This window comes from Callospermophilus lateralis, chromosome 20 (assembly GCF_048772815.1).
Source record: "Callospermophilus lateralis isolate mCalLat2 chromosome 20, mCalLat2.hap1, whole genome shotgun sequence".
Lineage (NCBI taxonomy): Eukaryota > Metazoa > Chordata > Mammalia > Rodentia > Sciuridae > Callospermophilus > Callospermophilus lateralis.
Window position 1 is genome coordinate 12,315,143 of NC_135324.1, and position 22,948 is coordinate 12,338,090.

The 22,948-nt window shown below is 45.5% G+C and overlaps 1 protein-coding gene across 1 annotated transcript; it reads left to right on the top strand.

Annotated features, from left to right (window-relative positions):
• The first annotated feature begins 1,339 nt into the window (after window positions 1-1,339).
• Crbn (cereblon) lies at window positions 1,340-22,922 on the top strand. Its single transcript, XM_076841229.1, has 11 exons — window positions 1,340-1,426; window positions 5,517-5,629; window positions 6,349-6,551; window positions 7,504-7,653; window positions 11,992-12,151; window positions 19,143-19,205; window positions 20,115-20,199; window positions 20,688-20,803; window positions 21,178-21,242; window positions 21,696-21,827; window positions 22,347-22,922. Exons 1-11 carry the CDS (start codon window positions 1,360-1,362, stop codon window positions 22,525-22,527), a joined length of 1,335 nt encoding a protein of 444 aa, XP_076697344.1. The 5' UTR covers window positions 1,340-1,359; the 3' UTR covers window positions 22,528-22,922.
• Window positions 22,923-22,948: the final 26 nt, after the last annotated feature.

Consider the following 22,948-nt stretch of genomic DNA (forward strand, 5'->3'; position numbering starts at 1 on the left):
TGGAATGAGATGAAATCGTAGAGTAGTTTTGATTTGCATTTCTCTAATTGCTAGAGGTGATGAGCATTTTTTCATATATTTGTTGATTGATTGTATATTTCTCTTCTATTCCTCGCCTCGGTCTATCCCCAAAGGACTTAAAAACAGCACACTACAGGGACACAGCCACATCAATGTTTATAGCAGCACAATTCACAATAGCTAAACTGTGGAGCCAACCTAGATGCCCTTCAGCAGATGAATGGATAAAGAGAATGTGGCATATATACACAATGAAATATTACTCAGCAATGAAAGAGAATAAAATCATGGCACAATTTTCATATCTCTGATTGTATACACCAATTTGTGTCTTCATACATGTACTTTGGATAATAATGACCAACATGTTCCACCACCATTTCTAACCCCATATCCTCTCCCTTCCCCTCCCACCCCTCTGCCCTATCTAGAATTCTTCTATTCCTCCCATACTCCCCCTCCCTATCCCACTATGAATCAGCCTCCTTATATCAGAGAAAACATTAGGCATTTGGTTATTTGGGATTGACTAACTTCACTTAGCATTATCATCTCTAACTCCATCCATTTACCTGCAAATGCCATGATTTGATTCTCTTTTAATGGTGAGTAATATTCCATTGTGTATATATGCCACATTTTTTATCCACTCATCTACTGAAGGGCATCTAGGTTGGCTCCACAAGTTTAGCTACTGTGAATTGTGCTGCTGTGAACATTGATGTGGCTGGGTCTCTGTAGTGTGCTGTTTTTAAGTCTTTGGGGTGTAGAAGGAGGAGAGGGATAGCTGGGTCCAATGGTGGTTCCATTCCCAATTCATTGTGACAATTTTATCTACCAACCCAGCCTTTTTCGGTTCTGCATCAGCATCATGTAAAATGTCTGTTTCAGATGAACCCCTCCTCATCCATGAATTATATGTGAAACCCGCTGAACGGGTGCAAGGGAAAATCAGGGACAATCCGGTTCTCCCCATAACCCATGCACGTTCCCGGTCTTGGTTTCTGTATTTCCCAGGAGTTGAAGTCCATGGTGTATAAACGGGTTTCTGTTTGCTCCTTGCCCATCCCCTCCTTCCCTTTAAGAATCGGGTGGAGACTGGACACCGAGCCTCGGTTTCCCCACGTGCACGTTGGGACAGGGCTGTGCCAGGAGGAGGGCAGCTGGTCCTGCAGCTCTGGGAGCAGCTTTCCCGCCCCGGACTGCGGGCCGGCTTTGCGGCCCTTCCCGCTGGCGCCGCTAGAGGGCGCTGTGGCCCCGGCGCGCGGCGGCGGCGGCGGCGCGGAACCTCCCCCGGAGGCTCCGCCCCGTCCCGACCTGCTTTGCGGGTAAACAGAGATGGCCGACGAGGAAGACGCACAGGACGCTGCGCACAACATGGGCAACCACCTGCCGCTCCTGCCTGGTAACTCCCGGGCTCGGGGCACAACCGCGGGTGGGAGGCGACGCCCGGAGTCGCCGGCTGCTCGACGGGGCCGGGAAAGGCGGTGGCCGCGCCCCGGGGGCTGCGAGCCGTGGGCCTTGGCCGGCGCCCGCTCCCCGGCGCTTCCCTGAGGGCGCGGACGCCGCGGTTGCGGATGAGGCTGCTGCGGGCGCGGGGACGGGGACCGCGCGCGCCCCGGCCGCCCCCAGGCCCCCAGCTCAGCTTCGCGGAAATGCCCCGGGGTCGGGGGGCCGCCGGGGTCCGGGCGGGGCAGCTGTGGTGACTTTCCCCCCCGGCGCCTGTCCCCGAATGAGTGACAGCCGAGGCGCGCCGCGCTCCTACCGGGCTTGGCTGCGTTTTTCTGAACTTGTCACCGTTCAGGTCCCTCTTTGTAGGAACCGAGGAGTTGAGCGACTCGCCCAAGGTCACCCAGCTGCAGTGTCAGGACCAGAACGTGGCTTGGCCTGCGAGCACAGCTGGTGTCTCTTAGCTACCGGTTTGAGATCCGTGGGGCGGTGGGGTTCCCTTGCCTCTGGTCCTAACGGTGTGCTTTGTGGAAATTTAGACCTCGGGTTTGTGTGTTGGAGTATTGCACGACGACTTCAGAAAGAAAAAGAAAGAACAGAAAATGTGCATCGTTGCACAAACTATTCACAGACTGCTGCAGTCAAGATGGGCTTTGCCATAGTGGTGTCAGCCTCCCGCAAACTCCTGAGTCCCTTCGCTGTAACACAGGCGGGGTGTCAGGTGTTGTGCAGGTGCCAAATGAGGTCTGGTACTTGAGGAGCTTTGCAGTCTAGGTGAGCGTGGTGAGAATGATGATTGACAGAGACCGTTGATTGAAGGCCAGATAAACGAATGCCATTGTGGTTCTTCACACGGGGAGATGGCTCGGGGGTTAGAGGGCTTGGGGAAAAGCCTTATGAGGTTCATCTGGAGGCTCACCTGCTGGGGCTAAGGATGCACCAGGTAAGACTTAGGAGGTCGGTTGGTTCTAAATTGTTGGTGAATTTGCATCTCTGGCCAAGGGCTTTTCTTGTAGGTTGCTGAGAAGCAGTCTCAGGTGTTTTTTTTTTTTTTAGGTAGTTAACTAAGGGAATCTGTGCTCAGTACTGATTGATCTCTCCATATAGGAAGCCCTTTTTCTGTGAAACAAACCATGGTCGGTCAGTGGCCTTTCCTGAAGCCATCATAGCTCAAGTAAAGGTGTGTCAACCTGCAGCAGCAGAGCTGAGCTGTTTTCCCAGCATCATCAGCCCCCCTGTGTATGTGCCAAATCCAGAGTTTCAGGGAGAATGGGGAATAAAAGAGGGAGGATATTGATGTTCTGTTGGCATTCACATGGTGCTCCTGCCTGAGATGAGTCATCAGAGCTCACCCCAGTAGCTCTGAACAGCCAGCCTGTGTTTTCTATGGGGGGAAAAGGAAAAGTGAAAGGGTGCAGATATATATATATAGTAATGCTGTTTTCTAAATTACCTGCAGTTTTATTTGTTGACAAATACTACATTTCCCTAAATCTTGAGATACGAGTTGTTTTGAAGAGTAAGTCCACTTTGATTGCTAAGGAAATAGCTGAATAATTTCAGATGGGAAAAATCTATCTTGGAGAAAAGATCCATTGATAAACAGCCCAGTGGGGGAGGTGGGCCTTAGCCACTTTTATAAGAAAAGCTTCTATAATACTAGGTGGTCATTTAGATGCCAGAAGTCAGAAGACTTAAAATGCAAATTTAGAGAAGTATTTACTCCAGCATTTGAGCCAGTAGTTCATGTTTTAAACTTTCAGTAGAGTAAGAAAGTCGGTTTCTCCACATGACAAGTGAAACCCATGCTTTCAGAGTTGCAAATACAGAGAATTAGATTCAGAATATTTTTCTCATCAGTTTAAATTTTTCTTTATTATCTCTTGGGAAAACTTTTGTGTTCTTAGAAAAGATACAACCGGTATCAGAGCCCTGACTGTTTTCATACAAGTCAAATCAATTATGTTGTTGTCTTTGACAGAACTTTAAAGCCTTAAATCTTTTAATTCATGAGGATAAATGGGAACTCCTCTCACCCCCCACAGTTACCCTATTGTGAAAAGTCTTGTGAGAGGGACCTCAGTGGAAGTAGTTTGTTTAAAGAATGTTTTGCACAGAAGGGAAAAAAATGACTCCTTTGAAATTACAAATTAAGTATTTAGAATTTTCTTGGGTGCATTTTAAAATGCCTGAATTGTGAGGTCAGAAATGAGGTTCAGTCCATGTTTATACATAGTCCAAGCTCACATTTCCTAGTCTCTGACACCTTTCAGGTGCAGGAATTCTTTGTGGTGTGCTCTGCTTGGTAGGATTCCCAAGCACCTACTCTAGGTCACCAGTAGGACTCTTCTAGTTGTGACAACCCAAGATGTCTTCAGATGTTTCCAAATATTCCCTAAGGTGCAAAATAAATCCTGGTCAGGACTCCTAGGATAGGCAGTGTGCCCATAGGTGACATGGAAAGGCTTTCGTCTGCCTTCCTATCATACCGTACACATAGGGTAGTGTTGCTTTTTCTGACTTTCATCTCTGTCAATGGTAGCATCCACTTTTAAAGGATATTGGCTTAGTTTTCATAATTTAAAAAGTATGCCTGGAGGAAGCAGTCTGTGTCATTTCCTTTAAAATGTTTTATGCTGCTTGTGGTATTTTTTAAACTTTTAAATTACAAAGCAAAGTTTGTACGAAGGTGACTGCAGACATCTGACTTTCATGAGTGAGGGAGAGCCCGGGAAGGGAGTGTGTAGTGGGGCAATGCTGTGGAATTCTTCTGGCAAGTTTTGATGACATCTCTTTTCAGTTTTAGTTAATAGATCTTTATCTTTCTCATCGCCTCCTCCTTCTTCTTCTTTTTTTTTTTTTTTTTTTTTTAACTTGTCACATAGGAACTCTTTAGAGTTAGGAGTTTGAAACAGTGTTCTCCAAGGTGGTCTTCTTGGAGCCTGTCCTTTTTCAGACGAGGAAGCTGAAACTTACCGAGGGAGGGTGCAGTGTTTACAGTGTCAAAATGAATTACTGGCAAAGGAGAAAACATTCTCTACAGGACATGTTAAAATACTTTATGTTGGTATTTCCCAACAAGGCCCTGGACCATAGTACTTCACCCCTAAAGGGTGGACGGAGTGATTTGCTTTCAGGGAACCTTGTGAAAGGAGGGGAAAGCGACTCTACAGTGGAGAGGGCTGACGGATTGTACTGCAGGCCATGACGAAGGCTAGCATGAGGGCTGTCAGTCAGGTGTGTAGTGTGCATCCCTGATGTGATGAAAAACAGTACTTCATTTCCATCCTCCTCGTCCTCCCCACAGTGGGTAACCTTAGACTGATTACTGATGTAATCATCATATGAGTCCTAATTGAGCAATAATGTACAAAATAAGCCAAGTCAAGTCTGAGAAACTACCCCCACCTCCCAAGAGCAGGCTGAAGAGGAGTCATGACCATAGCAATGTGGTATTCTGGAGGGAAATCTGCAACTGAAAAAGGAGTTGAGGTTAAAACCACGATATCCCAATAAAATGTAGAGTTTACTTAGTTGCACTAATGTACCAACATTGGTTTCCTAGTTGTGACGTACGTGTACTATAACATAAGATGTTAACTATAGAGGAAAATAGAAGTGGGGTTTATGGGAACATTTTCCACTATTTCTCTAACTCTTAAACTATTGTAAAATTTAAAAGTTGATTTAAGGGGCTGGGGTGGTGGCTCAGCGGTAGCGCACTTGCCTAGCATGCTTGAGGCACTGGGTTCGATTCTCAGCACCACATACAAATAAATAAAAATAAAAGTCCATCAACAACTAAAAAATATTAAAAATAAATAAAAGTTGATTTAAAAAGAAAACAGCAACAACAACAGAAGATACCTGGTGGCAAAGTGTGCTGTGGCCCCTGGGCCCCCGGCTGCCTCCTCACAGTTAGTGGTGGTTAGTGGTGTCTATGGCGTCTAGTACCCTTTTCTCCCAGGGTGTGATGTATTTGAAAGGTATAGATTTGAAGTTTTCATGGGTTTAATGTTTTTTCTTATCATATTCTATTTATACAGCAGAGAGTGAAGAAGAAGATGAAATTGAAATGGAAGTTGAAGACCAGGACAGCAAAGAAGCAAAAAAACCAAACATCATAAATTTTGACACGAGTCTGCCAACCTCACACACGGTGTGTAGTGCAGTAACTCCTCTGGCACTGTCAGTGCACATCCATCCCTAGGACAGCATTCCTGAAGGGGCCTGGCCTGGCACCTCACCCTGCCCAATGTGGACGGCTAGTTTACATGGCATAAATATGTAACCTTGACCTTTTTTTTTTTTAAATATTTTTTTTAGTTGTAGTTGGACTCAATACCTTTATCTTATTTATTTATGTTTATGTGGTGCTGAGATCAGCGCCTCTCACATGCTAGGCGAGTGTTCTACTACCAAGCCCCAACCCCAGCCCCATGACTTTGACTTTTGTTAGCAGCTTCATCATATGGTAAGATTCTGCGAGGAGTAATAGAGCCATTAAGGGCTTGTGGTCTGCTAGGTCCCGTGACATGAAGGTGTTATTTAACGTAGTAATATTTATACTTGTCATTTGGGGTATTTGGACATAGAGATGTCCAAATTTATTTTTGATCCTGTGAAAAACAGCTCAAACTGCAAAATGTTGTGGAATATGTACGTATGAGAGAGTCTTGATAAAAGATTTGAAAGTTTTAACAGTAAATATAGATTAAAAATTAGGTTTTTATGTGAGACCATTAAGATTATCACATAAATAGTTACGTTTCCCCTCTGTTTATATCTCGTTTACTCTGACTTTTCTTTAGCCTGTTGAGCTTGTGTTTTGTGTGTGTGTGTGTGTGGTAACACTTGCCTTCTTGTCGTTGTGAGCAGTATCTGGGCGCTGACATGGAGGAGTTCCATGGCAGGACTTTGCATGACGACGACAGTTGTCAGGTGATCCCGGTGCTTCCACAGGTGATGATGATCCTGATTCCCGGGCAGACTTTACCTCTACAGCTGTTTCGCCCTCAAGAAGTCAGTATGGTGCGGAATTTAATTCAGAAAGATAGAACCTTTGCAGTTCTTGCATACAGGTAAAGTATTAGGGAAACGGGCCTCACTCGTGCCCTTTTGTGTACTTGCAGCCGAGGTCAGTGTTGAAGGCAAAGTAGAGAATTATTTTGCACGTCCAGGAGAAGTAAAGAATTTTGTTGAGTGAGATTTGAAATATTAGAGTATATTGGTTATTTGCCATCTAAACCAATTTACATTTTTGATGCTTGAAAAACTTTTGCTCATTAATATTTACTGGAAAACATTTCTAGAATGTTAGTTTCAAGAACTGTCTTTATTTAAAGAGAAACAGGGCTTTTCCATTTTGGTGTACAGGATCAGTTTTCCAAAAGAGCGTTTTTTTTGTTTTGTTTTTTTCCTTCTTTTACTCTCCCCAAACTTGTTAAGTTGCACCAGTACAGAGCAGTGGCCCACTGAGCTGAACTCTTGTTCCCTGTGGCAGATGGAGGAAATGTGCCCTAGAGGCTGGGAATAAATGCAGGAGCCCCGTCCCCCAACCTCTGCCCCTGCCCCAGTGTTGCTAATAAGCAGCAGAATACCTTCCTTGAAGGTCTAACAAAGTGAAAGAATGTTTGGCTGGGAAATGAGAGTTCAGAGGTGTGTGAGTCCCTGACTGTTTCAGTGACTCTTTCTCCTAAATGTTCTAATTGTCTATCCCAAAGCTTTCCTATGCTCCCCCATATGACTCTTTAAATTGTTTTTTAGTTGTAAGTGCACACAATATCTTATATTTTATTCATTTATTTTTATGTGGTGCTGAGGATCACACCTAGTGCCTGAGTGGTAGGCAAGCACTCTACCACTGAGCTACAACCTCAGTACCCTCCACCATGTGATTTTAAAAATAAAGTTGTACAGGGTTTGCAAGTGAGAGTCGATGACTATAAATAATTTCCCCAAATGAATTACTTTTACTAACTTTGCATATATAAATGCCAAATGTTAAAAATCTTTAAAACTTTTCCTTGGAAGTAATATACAGGAAAGGGAAGCACAGTTTGGAACGACAGCAGAGATATATGCCTATCGAGAAGAACAAGACTTTGGAATTGAAATAGTGAAAGTGAAAGCAATTGGAAGACAAAGGTTCAAAGTCCTGGAACTCAGAACACAGTCAGATGGGTAAGAAATACCGTGTCTTAAAGCTTTGTGAATATTTTACAATGGAGTGGTTTTTTTCTATTTTACTAACTCTTCACATTTTGTGCCTTTTTATTAGTGTTTCTCTCTCCCTTCTGAAGTATATCCCAGTTGTTTCCCACTTGGGGTCCACCAGAATCACCCAGAAAATTCTTAAAGCTGAAGATGCTTGGTTCCAACCTTATCTTCCATCCTCAGAGAGTTGTTCAGGATGAAGTGAGACTTCAGCACTTTTTAAGAATGATTTCCGGGTGATTCTCATACCCCTCCAGGTTTGAGAAGAGCAAAGGAAAGTGGCATTTGGGGTGTGGCTTCTTGGGAACAAAAGGTCTCTTAGGACCCAGAGATGGTGTCTCAGTGTGCTCACCAGGACAGAGGAGGTGGTGTCAGAGCTCCCGTTAGGTTTGAAAGTTGTACATCATTCCTGCTCCACCCAGCGGCTCTCCCCATTCACACGTAGCACCCATGGGATTTATCACCCGGAAACAATACCCACATGATAACCGACCACTAGTCCTTATCTTCACTGCACCTTGTGAACTTTAGAATTCCCCAAGTTTATACCCATTCAGCAGGGACTCATTTTGGAGTGGCTGCCTAGGTAAGAGTTCGTCACAAAAATCTAGGAATTCCACATTTAAGGTTAAAAAAGATCCAGTTCACCATCATTATCCTCTTTTTAAGAAATATCGAACCATTTAAAACAACACAGTAGTCTTGACATTGGCTGTTGTGTGTTGAGCAGTGCTTCTGTCCTGTGGCACACAGGAGCCATCTGGGAAGTTTTGTAACACAGATTACTCAGTTCCATCTTGTCCTGGGAATCCATCTGTGATGGTGGCCAGAGTTGAAAATCCATCAGATCTTTGTGTTGCACGTGTCTTGTTCTGAATGCAGGAAGGTGTTGTGGTTTTGTCTCTTTGTTTGCTTAAGATTATGCCACTGCAGATGCGTCAGGCAGGCTTTTGAGACTCGAATGTGAGATGGAGTGGTCAGAGTCCTGAGGGATTTGGTTCTCTCCTGAAGTTCCCTCAATGTTCCTGGTGTGTGCTCACCTTGTCCCACCCTCACAGGATTGCATGTGTGCCTCCCCGGGTAGATGAGCTGCATGAGAACGGTGACCGAGGCTTAGTTATATTGTATTATGTTGTATTGGGGATCAGAAATGTGACGTGAAGGAGTGATCTCCCCAGGGCTTTGCACTGTGGTAACCAGTTATCTTGTTGCTGTAGATTTTGCTAACAGTGCCAGTTTTGAAGTACTTATTAGCCACATACTTACCTAATTGGTTGGTTTTTTTTAAATCTTTGAATACTATTTTCCAGAAAGTTTCAGGGAAATTGAATTAGGAGAAAGTGCATTTCTCAGCATATTGACTTCCATATCTGGTTGTGGAAAAGTCTTTTGAACACAAGATGGCAGCAGTCTGCTGAGGCTGAGAAGGGGCGGAGGAATGTGATTTGGTTCTGGTGAGGGTCACCGCCATCAGAGTGGCAGGGCTGGAAAAGGTTTGGAAAGGGTGCCTCCACGCCCTTTGGGTGCTTCCAGAGACCTGTGTCAGGCCCTCTCACACAAATGTGTCTGCCAAAGTGTAACCAGCCTGTGTGGGATGAGCTTTCTGTGGGTTTGCTACTGTGCTTTCCTGTGACCACCTTCACTAAAAACGGTGAAGTGCTTGCATGGAGATGATGTAGTGCTGTTTCCTTTTTTTCAAACTAGGGAGCCAAGTGTTAGAGAAGTTCAGCAGTGTGCCTAAAGCCTTAAAAGTAGTGTGTGTCACCTGGCTGGTTCTAGGTCCCCAACTTCCACACCAGTGCCTTTTCTGTGACACCAAAATTTCTCCATAGCACATTGGAAACTCGGGCCAGTTTTCTTTTTTACGGGGAAGAATATCTGATTGATTTGTTTTTTACCTAAATGATGTTTCATATATAACAATATGCTACTGCTTTCTAACTGTCGCTAAATTTAGTGTTTATTTGATTGATCTTTTCTGAATATATGGACCTTTGTCTTTAATCAATAAACAAACACACAGAAGGGTATCACGAATCAGAACTTCCTGTTTCTTGGAATGGGATTAATATTGTGTTGAAATTGCAAGAGAATATGTCCTCCCTGTCATACTTGAGAGCAGTGATTCTTAGTGGAAAAAGTCACATACTATAAATGTTTTCATTGAAAATGTAGAAAGGTAGTCGTTTTGGTTTTGATGGGGAGATGGTTTTCTCTTTGAAGTGGATTTGCCAAGTAGAGATGGCTTCAGACATTTTTGTGGTTTGTGTGTATAGTGTATACTTCTGGTTTTCATAGTTTATATTTCTGTTTTTTAAGAGGGATTCTAAGGGTGGTCAGTCACGAGGTCATTTGAGCACAGAAGACGTTCAGGTTAGTGCGGTGTTTCCCTACTATTAAAGTTGTCTTTAATGAATTCGGAAGAAAAATCTTTTTTCATGTTTTAGTATTTATGGAGGTGATTTTATTTTTGTTTACAAATTTTGTTTTTATAACATTTATATAAATTATGTTGCCATACCACAGAACAACTGCCATCGACAGGTTGGGAAGAAACACAACTACCTTATGCTAAAAATGCAACTCAGCTGGTGGGAGAACCAGCCTGTGTGTGGAGCAGCCTCCAGCCTGCAGAGCAAGGAGGGTCTGGGCCGCTCTGAGTCTCCCAGTGCAGACCAGGGCTTCCGAGGTGATCGGAGCTAGTTCCACAGCCTGAATGCTTTTATCAGAATGAAAGCATAAAGTCTTTCATAATATTTGCATGAAGTACCTCAATTCAGGTACTTTTGACCTTAAGAAGCAGATTCTGATAAGCGTCTATAGGATGGTGTACAGTTTACACCATGGCACATCATCCCAGCAACTCAGGAGGCTGAGGCAGGAGGCTAGTAAGTTTCAGGCCAGCCTTTGTATGTTAGGGACTCCCTGGCTCACAAATCAAAAGGCCTGGGTGTGGTGGCACACGTCTGTAATCCCAGCAGCTCTGGAGGATGAGGAAGGAGAATTGAACCAGCCTCAGCAAAAGTGAGGTGCTAAGCAACTCAGAAGACCTGTCTCTAAGTGAAATATAAAAAGGGCTGGGGATGTGGCTCCGCGGTAGGGCCCCCTGTGTCTAGTCACCCCCCCACACACACACACACACACGACGTAGACACACTGAAGTTGAGATGTTGCTTGTGTCCCTCCTCTCCTCCCAGCACTGGTACCGGGGATCCAGCCCACTGACTGGGTTCAGTTGAACCTTAGTTCTGGAAGTAAAAATGGTAAACTTTTAACATTTTCCAAAGTTTTTAACAGATTAAAGTTGTATTTTAATGAGCATACTAACTAAGTAGGACATGAAGTTAGTACAATGAGTATATTTTTAAGTTAAACCTGTATATTTTGAGATAACTTAGCTATTTTCGTATAATAAATGAGTAGAAGTATCAGAATTTCATTCTCAGCGTTTTGTGGGTGAAGGCAGTGGATGTTATGAACGCCATAGTTCATATGAGAGTCTTAGAAGCAGGGGCTTCCAGTGTGTTTGATTTCATCATCCCAAAGTGTTTTCTTCCAGCCTTTGCATGTCTGTCGTAGCATGGACCTCATTTCTAAAGCTGCCTCCCAGGAGGGTCGATCACAGGGACAGCCTCTCCGTTTCCATTAATGGGTGACAGGTGTTTGAAAGTCTGATGCTGTGGAGTAGCATTTAGAGAATGAAGGCTCTATCAAGAAAGCCTCGGTGATTCTTCAGTTTAAAGGCAGTCGAGTGCATGTTCCCCTAAGGTCATGAGGAGGAGAAGAGGGCTGCACGTGGACGTGGAGGCCATGTAGTTCTCTAGTCTCAGCTGAAGCGTCCCTGTAAATGGGCTTGTGATTTTCTTTCTTTCTGAACCTGCTTCTCAGGATGACACAGGAGAAAGGCCCCACTTAGGCGGCACGGGTTGTGGGGGACATGGGAGGGTTGGGATGTCTAAACTGACTAAGAAGTTTGGTTACAAGTATCAAGATGAGCAGTCGTGGTAGGAGTAGGCGGACGTAAAATATAATTTATGTGACTCATGAAGACATTCCTTTCTGTTCCATGGGGAGATTGAAAATTCATACCTTAGATTATCTGTAGCATGAACTGTTCTATGATTTATGAAATGAAGTTATTTTCTGAAAATGTCTTATATCTTAACATCAGCATTTATTTAGTGAATATGTTTTAAAAACATTTGGAAAATGTTAGTATTTAAAATTTCCTTGATGTTTAGAAACTTACAGTTTGAGTTAGTCTATCTTGAAAATGAACACCGTGCTTGGTTCTCTTTATTTTAGAATCCAGCAAGCTAAAGTGCAAATTCTTCCTGAATGTGTGTTGCCTTCAACCATGTCTGCAGTTCAGTTAGAATCCCTCAATAAGTGCCAGATATTTCCTTCAAAACCTGTCTCATGGGAAGACCAGTATTCATGTAAATGGTGGCAGAAATACCAGAAGGTGAGATACTGCTTTTTTTTTATGCATCTTCAACCAATTAAGACAGGTTGCTTTTTTCTCCATTGTAAGAAAGAATCACCAAAGACTCGGGCGGTTCCCCAGACACCTTCTGTGGCTGTGGTCTGCCTGTAGTTGATCGTAGCTGGCACTTTTAAAGATCTCACAGGTGGCTGTAGTGAAAGAATAGTCTGGCAAAGCAGCAAGTTGTCACAGGGTTGGTGAGGTATGCGTGACTGCTCGTCACTCGTGTAGAAACGAGCAGATAGAATCTCTACTTACACTTCAGGTCACATGTCTGGCTCTTCAGTGGTAAGGACGTGTACCTAAGGAAGGGAGAGGGCTCCTCTGGGGTAGCACAGAGTCGTGGTGGAGCACACTGTTTTGGGACACCCTGTGGGCCTCACGGGGTTCTCAATCACCGCTCTCCAGATATTGTGGCTGGGGCGTTAGCTCTTCTGTGCACTTTTGGTGGATCACTCTTGCTCTTAGGAAGTGAGGTAGATAGCTTGAAGTGTCGAGTGGTCACTGTCGGAGCTCCGCCTCAAGGACGAGTTTACTAGTTTCTGAATGCAGAGGTCCACGTTCTGCGTGGTGCCGATGACTCTCAGTGTTCTTTTGGTAGAGCTCCTCCAGTGTTCCCAGAGTGTTGGATGTGGACGGGGCTTGTCCCTGCCTGGCTGGCTTAGACTCCTGGGGCTCATTATTCTGTATGTTCAGTCGGTTGGTCACACATGCTATGAGGTGTTTCAATGAGATTTTACAAGGAGATTTTAATAAAAAGGTCTAATTAGACTCCTGAAAGATGGTCAAACAACCACAAAAGGAGACTTTTGAAGGTCTAACAACATCAGTGTGTTGTGGGTTTTGTGTAGCTGCGTGGTGTTTCCTTATCCAGATCTGATATGGATTCTGGAAGTGGACTCTGACCCTATTTCTGTGGACAGTGGAGCCACAGAAAACCGTGCTCACAGCAGCTTTACCTGCAGCCCTAAGTGTTGACAGAGACATGTGGGAGGCAGCTCTGCAGCATGTGGGCTCTGAGGCGTGGCTTTGGAATGAGTTTAGTCCCCTGAAGGGTCATGGCGTGCTTGGTGCCAGTTTCCTAATGAAGTCATCCTGTGGTGGCAAAGCAGTGGCATCGAGACGCTGCCTGCTTGTCACTTCAGTATTTGCAAAGCTGTTTACTGCGATCAGTGGGTATTTTCTCAGTGTATAGGTATGGGTTTTTAAAAGCTCTTAAACATTTAAAAGCCATAAATTCTCTCGTTTTGTTCCAGTCATAAGGTGAAAGCAATTAGAGTCAACACTTGGAAGGTGTGTACAACGAATTTTTCATGTTGCCTGCAGGATCTTTTGATCCTAAACCTGAATTTCAGTTAAGCAAATGCGATGGCATTTTAAAGTTTAATTTGGGGGCTAATTACTGATTAAAATCTTCCCATTCTGTGGTGGAAGCACCTCAGCACCTTCACAGTGAAATCAGAATTTGCCCTCTGCAGCTGGATCCTCATGGCTGAAGGAGTGCAAGGAAAGCCAGGAAGCACATCCTGGTTTGGGAGAAGATGAGCTGACTCCCTGTCACGTTCCGCCTTCCGTCAGTCAGTCTGGATTCTCAGGCGTCAGCCGTGGCTGGCTTTTGTGTGGCATTGCCGGGGGCTAAACGGGGGGCGTGGGAGTTTTAGGAGGGTATTCATCCTGTGTGGCTTTTGGATTTTTGAAGGGCTTCCCTTGTTAAACTGAGAATGTCTCAGATTCTGAAATTTGGGATCTGGATGACGGGGTGAAGAGTTGGCTGCTGTCTTTTGGACACCGGGACCTACAGAGCAGTTTACTTGAGAGAGACCTCTGGGAGCCATTCCAGGTACATCAGAGAGGCACAGGAAAAAGGTGTGCAGGTACCGTAGTGGGGCCGGAAGTGCTCTGCTTGCTGCACTTTTAGCTGGGCACTAGCTCACCAGGGACCAGATTATGTGATTGAGCTGTCTTAGGACAGATGTAGACCTCTCTCTCGCCCCAAGTTATGTCAAGATCCCAATGTGATGTCAGGCATTGCACTGGAGAGTCTTCAGGGGACACTTAAGGTGCTCAGGATCTCAGGAGGCTTACATGATGCTAACCGGACCAGGTCGCTTTATTCGTTCAGTCAGACAAGATGGGGCAGGACCAGGGCTGTGGTCTTCCTGTCCAGTTGAGCTCAGGATGTCTGCACTTCCCATTAACATTTGCCATTGAAAACTGAGTATCGCAAATGGTGGGAAGGGTAATTATTGAACCTTTTCCAAGTATTCTATGTCCTCTTCCTTTCCAACAAGGGAGCGTTTACAGGAAGAGCCCACGTGTGGATCTAAAGATGTGGAGTTGGTCTCCCACCTGCTTCCACCTGGAGGCCTTCATCCTGCCATGGGAGCTGGAAACTCTTCCTCTTCCCGGGCAGTGCTTTCTTCACTCACTAGGTTTACTCCAGGGAAAATCCACATTTAAATGAGGACTCTTGAACCCACTTGGAACACCACCTAACTGTTTTTAAGTGTACTTTCTGCTCGCCTGGACCATCTGCTTGTTCCCTTAGAAAGGTTTGACACACCAACTGCAAAAAAGCTGAGTGTGAAACATACAGAGAGCTCAACTGTGGAAACAGTGGGTATTGAGGAGTGAGAGAGGCTGGATGTGTAGGCCGTGTTGCTCCTGTGCGTCGTGGGGAGCAGGAGAAAACGGGCACTGATTCAGAATAGTGCTTGCAGATGTGAGGTCAGATTTTCAGTTTCCTAGAGTGGAGGAAGATGGATACAGGTATTTCTCTGCCCCCTATTTTGTGTGAAAGGGTGTACCGCTCTGAAGCCTCTTGCTACTTAGGGTATCTTATAGGAGATGCTTTCATATCAGTCTGTAGAGCACCAGTTTTCTCTTTAAGGCTGCCCAGGAGGCTGTTGTATGGCAACACTGTAACTTAGGTAACCCCTCCCCTGTTGATGACATCTGCAGGTGGTTACTTGTACCCATGTCCTTTTATAGATGCAAATGTCTGGTCAGTGTTGAGGAGTGGAATTAGCAGGTTGAGGGTAGTTGTATTTATAGTTTTGACAGTTTCAGTGTACCTTAATCTTCATAATCCCTATAATTAATGAGTTCCAGACATTTTCTTGTTTGCCATTTGTCTTGACTTTGTTTTGGGTGTGCTCTGTTATTTATTGGTGGAGTAGAATGTTCAGAGTGCCTGTTATGAATCCAAACTAAAAACGACCCTTCTGTGCAGAGGGGCACCCTGTGGTTTCCTGTGCTGAGCACTGATTCTGTGTGAAGCTCGCCGCCCTGTGTGGTTCCTCCTGGTGGGAACTGTGTTTTCCCATGTAGCTCACTCTATCCCATTACAGTCATCTGAAAGGCTCTTATCTCTCCCACTGATAGATTTCATTCCCTGTTGGTCTGTCGGCGAGTGACCGCTGTGTCTTCACATCTGCTGACATGTGACGGTGCGTGCGGCACTGCTCTTCATCACGCATTTTGTGCCGTGTCAGGTGAGGGGCTTCTTGAAACAGACCAGCCACTTCCTCCGCGGGCACCTAACCTGCGTGCACATGCATCTCTGTACCTGCCATCGTCATAAGTCTCAGGGGTAATAAGCCTCCAGTTTCATTTCCAAGTAGGAATTTAGTAAATGAAAGAAGAAAAGCTGGTAGTTTTTTATTTGGATAAATTATATTTAGTATGTTGCTGATGGTGATAGCTTCTGAAAAAAAATAAATGAGCACCTTTGGTCGCTCATGTGCTGTGGTCAGGATTTTCTGTGTGGACATTTGTCCTTTTGTTGTCATTGTACCCTGAAGACCCAGTGGGTTGGAGTTTCAGTTTTTGAACAGTCTGTATGGTTGGGAGGGAAAGCTGAAGCCATAGCCGTGAGGCTTACAAGTGGAAGTGTTGTGGAGGGTCTCCAGGTGATAACTTGCTCGTGCTTGCTCTCGGTGGTGAGGCCCACTGCCAGGGGAAGGTTACTTCACCAGAGAATCCATTAGGGTCACTTTAAAGTGTCTAAAATTTTGGATTAGTATTAACATTTTCTTGAACTCTTTTGCAAAATATACAATGGAGGTGGCTTTCTTGAAGAAGGGCTATGAAGTGTCACTCAGATGTAAGATGGAAGCGCCTCTTCTTGGGGCCAGATACGTGGGTAGGTCTCAGAAGTTTAAGGCCATCAAAGACACCTCCCTGAGTTTTGGCCATTGCTGTGTGAATGGTAGCTGATCCTTTCTGCTGTCATTATCTTCTGTTTGCATATTTAGTTATTAAGTTATGTGAGGCATATTTAGTTGATTGAGAGCTTTTAGAATCTGTTGGTGAAATCAAGATACAGAACTTTAGAGGACTTTCTTACTGTAAAAAGAAGGAAGTTAGACAATGGGTTTTATGTAGCTTACTTGTGGCTGGCTGTAGTCAGTGGTAAAGAGCAGCATATCTTAGATGCATAAGTGTGATGCCTGGTGCTTGTCTTAGGTTTAACTTGTGTCCCGTGAGTGACAGGTAGGTGTGCTGTGTGCAAATCCTGGCTACTCCCCATGTACTAGCTGAACGACCTTGGGTAAGGTGCTGCGTCCTTTGGTGCCTCTTTCCTTGACAACGGAGATGATGCTCCCTGTAGCCATGTGGTGTTCTTAGGGCCCAGGAGCTTCTGGCCACAGTGTTGACGGTTGCCATCACTACTGTAGAGTATTTGGTCCCTTGCCATTGTTGGTGGTCCTCTTGTTTTTCTCTTGTTGTTGAGTGGTTCCAGTAATTCAAGTCCAGGAGAGCTTAGAGGAGAGGCCTCCTGTTTTGGATCCTCAGGTTTAAGCCACTGCCTAAGTGCGTGAGGAGGTCTTGGGTCCATCTCTGGGCAGCCTGAGGACTAAACCAAGCAGGCCTTTCCTTCACTGAAGACCCCATTGGCTTTGGTAGTAGCACATGGCATTTCACAGTGACCCTCTGCCAGAGCACGGTTGTAAGATACCTGACAGGGAGCATCCTACTCCTTGAGGATCATCTCCCAGGTGAACGCTGTCCTTAGGGCCATCTCAAGTGTCGTGGAACAGAGCAGCGTCTTTGTCTCTCCGAGTGTGGGTTTGCAGCACAGCTAGGGTAAGGTGGTTGGGTGGGCACAGGCCAGGAGCCACCCAGCCTGCATGTGGTGGTGTGGCACAGGGTGTTGAGGTCAACACTCCCGGTGCTTTTAGTGTCCCGGAGCAGCACCTCCCCCGTCGCGCTGACTCACTTGGTCTGGTGGATGCAGGACCAGGATCTGTGTTTGGTGACCTGTTCCCTTATTTTTGGTTCTCTGGGGTGTCCTCTGTGTCTCTTTCCCCGTTTCTTGGGGCTGCTGTGTATTGAGGTGTATGTCGTGGTGAACGTACATGTTATACAGAGACAGATGTGAGCCCCTTTCATACCCATGGGCTCCCTGTGCCTTCTTGTTTTGTTTGTTTGTTTTAATATTTATTTTCTAGTCGTAGCTGGACACAGTTCCGCCATTTATTTATTTCTAGTGGCGCTGAGGATGGAAGCAGGGCCTCACTGCCCGTCGAGGCTGGTCCAGCCCTGGTTGCTTTTCTGGCAGTGCCCACTGTCCTCTCTCCTGGGAGGCCTCCCTGTGTTTTCTTGAAGTCACACTATGGGGTGTGTTGTCAGTGACAGGGCTGCTGCGGGACGTCCTTTTGGTAGCCATACTTTGGTGTCCTGTGGAACATGTACTTTTCTTTCTGAATCCTGTGGTTGGTCTGATGTTTGAGGTGTAAGTCTCAGTCACTGGCGTTGGGCTGGATTCATCCCTGGGGGCTGGCGTGCATTGCAGAGGAGGGAGGTTCTGGAGCAGGGGAACAGGTGTCCTTCCCTGTGGGTCCTGTGCCCACGGGGATTGCAGGCAGCCGGCCGCAGCGGTGCATGGGTGTCCCCACTCGGTGTGCTGGAGGGGGACTGCCATCTTGCAGCGTAGCTCTTGTGGCCCAGAGTGGGCGGCTGGGCAGAGGCCCCGGGAGGGGAGTGTCTACACAGACAGCGGGAATTGCGTGTTGAGCGGTTCCAGTCGGGTCCTGCAAGGGGTTGGGGGGGCAGCGGGCGGTGATGCAGGCCGCGCCTCCTGGCCCTTAGAGGCCCTCTTGCCACTTGGTCCTCCCCAGTGTTAAAACGGGCAGGCTGCTGCCACACCTTAACTTTGCACTCAGCGATGGCCGGGCTTGACAAGGTCCCTCGGGTTGGGACGGAGGAGCAGAAGCTGGCTGCGGCCCAGCACCCCGCGTGCGTCTCCATAGCCACGGTGCTGGTGGCGCTAACGCTGCGGACCTCAGCCAGGGGTCTGCTAGGCTCGACGATGGAATGCTTAGGGAAAAATCTGTCTATAGGATGGCTCGAAGGTTAAGGGTATAGAGAAAATGCCCTGCGTACCTACCCAGTGTGTCCCGAGCTCAGTGTCACCAGAAAAGTCAAAGGTCTTCAAGGTTCCCGAGTGGGTCCAGTGGAAAGGAGCAGTCGGTGAACCCGTGTGAAGCGCAGGCCAGGCCGGCAGCAGCCGAACCTGTCCTGGCCCTCGTGGTCCCGCCCCCTGTCCCCCTGCAGGCCTCCTCCATGCACACCCTGTGTACCACTAGTGCTGCAGTGCTGTCGTGGGAGAGTCGCCCGGTGTGCAGCAAGGTGACACGCACACATGCCTGTGGCCAGGAGCACAGGCACTGAGCACCTCCCCGAGGTGCGCACAGCAAGGACACAGCACCAGGGAGGCTTTTACTGGGAATTCTCCTGGTCAGAAAGAGGGACAGGGGTTTCTGCGGTAGGAGTGAGGGTCCTGGCTGTGGTCAGACCTGGAGGACATGAAGGTATGAGGTCAGGCCAGAACATCATCAGACACGATTGTCAAGAAAATCTTCTCAACATTAAGACAATATTTTAAGCCAGAATTCTTTGTTAATTTTTCATTATAGGAGTCTTTATTTTTTAGGGGTTTTATTAAGTGACTTTTTTCTGTTTTCAGAGAAAGTTTCATTGTGCAAATCTGACTTCGTGGCCCCGCTGGCTGTATTCTCTGTATGATGCTGTAAGTAACTCCTGTGAAACTGGCCACTGTGGCAAGCAGTGTCACGAGGGTCATTAAAGCAAAATGAGAATGCTTGTGCTGTTTCAGAACTAAAGTACAGAGGACATCTGAAGTCAAACCCAGGGTGGTCTCTCCCACTTAATGAGGGCAGGCTATACTGAAACCCTTAGGGTTTATTAAACAATCTGGGGTTCTCTCGGGTTGGGCGGCGTTCCCATGTAGAAAACTGCAGTGTTTTATTACCATGTTTTGGTCTTTTCTCTAAATGAGTGTGTTACCCTCCCCTCCCGACCACTAGCCTGCTGCTTGACATGTGCACAGGGCCTGGCACTCCCTGAGGTCTCATACTGGGCATCGCCACGTTTTATAAAACTCTGGAAGAGGCAGATGAGTGAACAGTGTGCAGAATCTTGGATGGTTTTAAAGCCCAGTTTCTATCGCTTACCCAGGGATTTGGGGCCAAGTATTTTTCTGAACTGTGAATGTGGTGTTAGTAACAGGTTTTAGAGGATGAATGCATCCCAGTCATTCCTCTTAACAAATAGGTTTGACCACAAGCCTCAAGTCTTGGGAGAAGGGTTTATGACACCAATAGAGCAAGTTGCAGTTTCCTTCTGCTGCTTTGGTACCATTGTGGATGGGGTGTGGGGGAGGGGTACAAGGGTGTTTTTGGTGCATGCAGTAAGCTCTCTTGTAGGTGTCAGTTAGGGGCCACAGAACTTCCAACTGTAGTGAGTTGGAAAAGGCTTCACAAGAAGGGGCAGCACACGTGCACCCCCAGGTACATGAAAGTGTACAAAACGATGGTGCGGAGGGTCTGAGGTCTCTCCACAGTGCTGCAAAGAGTTGATGACAGTACATGTTAGTAAGCCTGTGAACTTCATTATGGCAACTTTTATTTTAAACCAGGAAACCTTGATGGATAGAATTAAGAAACAGCTACACGAGTGGGATGAAAATCTAAAAGATGATTCTCTTCCTTCAAATCCAATAGGTATGAAAAGTTAATTTCTTTTCATGGTCTGTGATGTGTTGCTCAAAGAAGGTCAGGCCTTCTGCCCTGAAAGAATCGATGTTTTGTTTTTGTAACCAATTTAAGTCCAAAAAGCATACACATTTTCTTTGCTTGGAGTAACTAAAAAAAACATTTTTAAAGTAATTGCAACTCAATTCTCTCATTCTGTGAAACCATTACTGTAGGCAAAATTTTGCATAGAAAATCCATAGTGTAGTTAAGCAGTTCTCCTGAGAGAACACGTTCCTGGCATAGAACTACCCCTGTCCCACGACATGCCATTTGTAACATGCACAATGACCTGTTTATCAGATTATTTTGGTAGTGTGTAGACATTACATAGTAGATGCTGTATTTTAGAATTGTTTGTAATTATGTTAACCTGTCCTGGGGAATCCTGTTAGGGAAAGGGTCATTTCAAAGGACATCATCTGATTCATCAGTTTAAATCCTTTCATGTCTTGCAGATTTTTCTTACAGAGTGGCCGCGTGTCTTCCTATTGATGATGTATTAAGAATTCAGCTCCTTAAAATCGGCAGTGCCGTCCAGCGGCTTCGCTGTGAATTGGACATCATGAACAAAGTGAGTCCAGTGAACTGAGACTCCCCTGAACGCGCAGGTGGAGGACCAGGAGGGTGGCTGTGCTGTGCAGGGACACTGCCTCTTGGCAAAGCCTGTTAGGGTTCCCATTTAAAATGAATGTTGAACATTCTTATTCCAAAATGCTGTGGGAGGCCTTGTATTTTCAGGTCACTAAGTCAGGCACTTCAGAGGTGGGACAGTGCTTTCATAGAGGGCAGGTATTCTGCATCTTTCAAATATGAATTGTACAACCTGGTGAAATCAAGGCAACATTTGAGGCAATGTGCTACCTTTTTTGTCCTGCCAGCTTTCTTGTAATTGCATTAGAATGAATGCAAAATTATTCCACTGAGCATTTTTTCTGTACTTTCCAGTGTACTTCCCTTTGCTGTAAACAATGTCAAGAAACAGAGATCACAACCAAAAATGAAATATTCAGGTATGGTCTTTATTACATTTTTATTGTATGCATTCACAACTGTTTCCCCATCACTGTTCCAGAATTACCCTCCATAATGAAATGCTTTTGGTGAAAGTTTAGCAGCAGCATGGTAAAGTCAAACAGTTGCAATTGTTACCCTCCCTTTTTTTGAAAATGTACCCATTAAAAGGTGTTTGGAGGGTACCTGTCAGAGGATGACGTGAGTGATACAGTGGTATTCAGGGACGAATCAGGTGTTAGAAGACTGTCCTGTGGGCCCAAGGTACACTGTGAAAATGTGGCTTTGCTATGATAGGTGTTTGAGAGTAATTCTGTTAAATCAGCTGCCTGAGGGTGAGCACATATACTGTCAGCAGAATTTGAAGTACTTGTTGTCTTTGGGTCATCACTGGGATGTACACAGCCCTGTTTTTTCACAGGAAGTGTTTTTCTTTTCTTCTCTGCCTTTAGTTTATCCTTATGTGGGCCCATGGCAGCATATGTGAATCCTCATGGATATGTGCATGAGACGCTGACCGTGTATAAAGCTTCCAACTTGAACCTGATAGGCCGGCCTTCAACAGAGCACAGCTGGTTTCCTGGGTAATGTAGTTGCTCCTTTTGCTTGCCTCGAAATGGGCAAAAAACTGTAGGGTTCTAAGCAAGGTGTGAAAATAGGTGTGACAGTAATTGTATTGAAATGTGGGACTTTACTCCTGGAGAGAAAATGAAGGACAAAAAAGGTAACACATTACCACAAACATTCCCTTGATTTCAAATGCCGAATACCTGCCCTCTATGAATGAGGTTAGTAGTGGTTCTTGTGATTAGTCCAGCACACAGTGGGCGGTCCTGCAGGTAATGGTTGTTTTCTAAGTTGACTGCAGTACAAAGAGCGTTTTGTGGTAGTGATTTTTGTTTCTAATAGAAGAAAACAGACGGTATGAACATGGAGTCAGGTCCCACATTACACCAGCCAGGTGAAGTGTCTATGGAGCTGACTTGAGGGCCACCTTGGTGTTTGTGCATAACTCTCGCAGTGTTGCTCTAAAGCGTCTGTTCTTCCTTTCAGATAATGAACTTTGGGTGTAGTTTGGCTAATATTTATTCTTCATCTTATAGGTATGCATGGACCATCGCCCAGTGTAAGATATGTGCAAGTCACATCGGATGGAAATTCACAGCCACCAAAAAAGACATGTCACCTCAAAAGTTTTGGGGTTTAACTCGATCTGCTCTTTTGCCCACAATCCCAGACACTGATGATGAACTGAGCCCAGACAAAGTGATACTTTGCTTGTAAACAGAAGTGGTATAGATAGGAATCTAACAAATTGGTATTCTCATATCTGCTTTGGAAATTAATGCCTAAAATGTATCACTTAAGAGCAACATTACATGGTGGCCTGCTGACTCACCCAAGTTGGAGAGGAGTAGACCACAGCTTGTTTTCTGGTTCTGTGTCAGTGACAGGACCTGGAGGTGTACATACCAAATTACTCCTGTTCTGGCAGCGGCGTTCAACAGTGGGGAATCAGTGCACATTTCTTTTTGAAAGATGCAGGTCTGTGTATATTGTTACTTTCAAAGGAGTTTGTTCCTTCCAACTTTCTGTAGCTTCTGAGAGATACTGATTTGTAAATTTTGAAAATATTAAAACATGCACTTTTAGCCTGAAAAAGACTTATCTATGAATCTCTTTTTCCACAGATCCCAACCCTGTG

Bases quoted from the DNA above. Each gene is read 5' to 3' on its own strand.
- Crbn (XM_076841229.1), top strand. From the start codon at position 1,360: ATGGCCGACGAGGAAGACGCACAGGACGCTGCGCACAACATGGGCAAC. The intron at 20,804-21,177 runs GTGAGTCCAGTG...TGTACTTTCCAG, and splicing joins AATTGGACATCATGAACAAA to TGTACTTCCCTTTGCTGTAA. The intron at 21,828-22,346 runs GTAATGTAGTTG...TTCATCTTATAG, and splicing joins GAGCACAGCTGGTTTCCTGG to GTATGCATGGACCATCGCCC.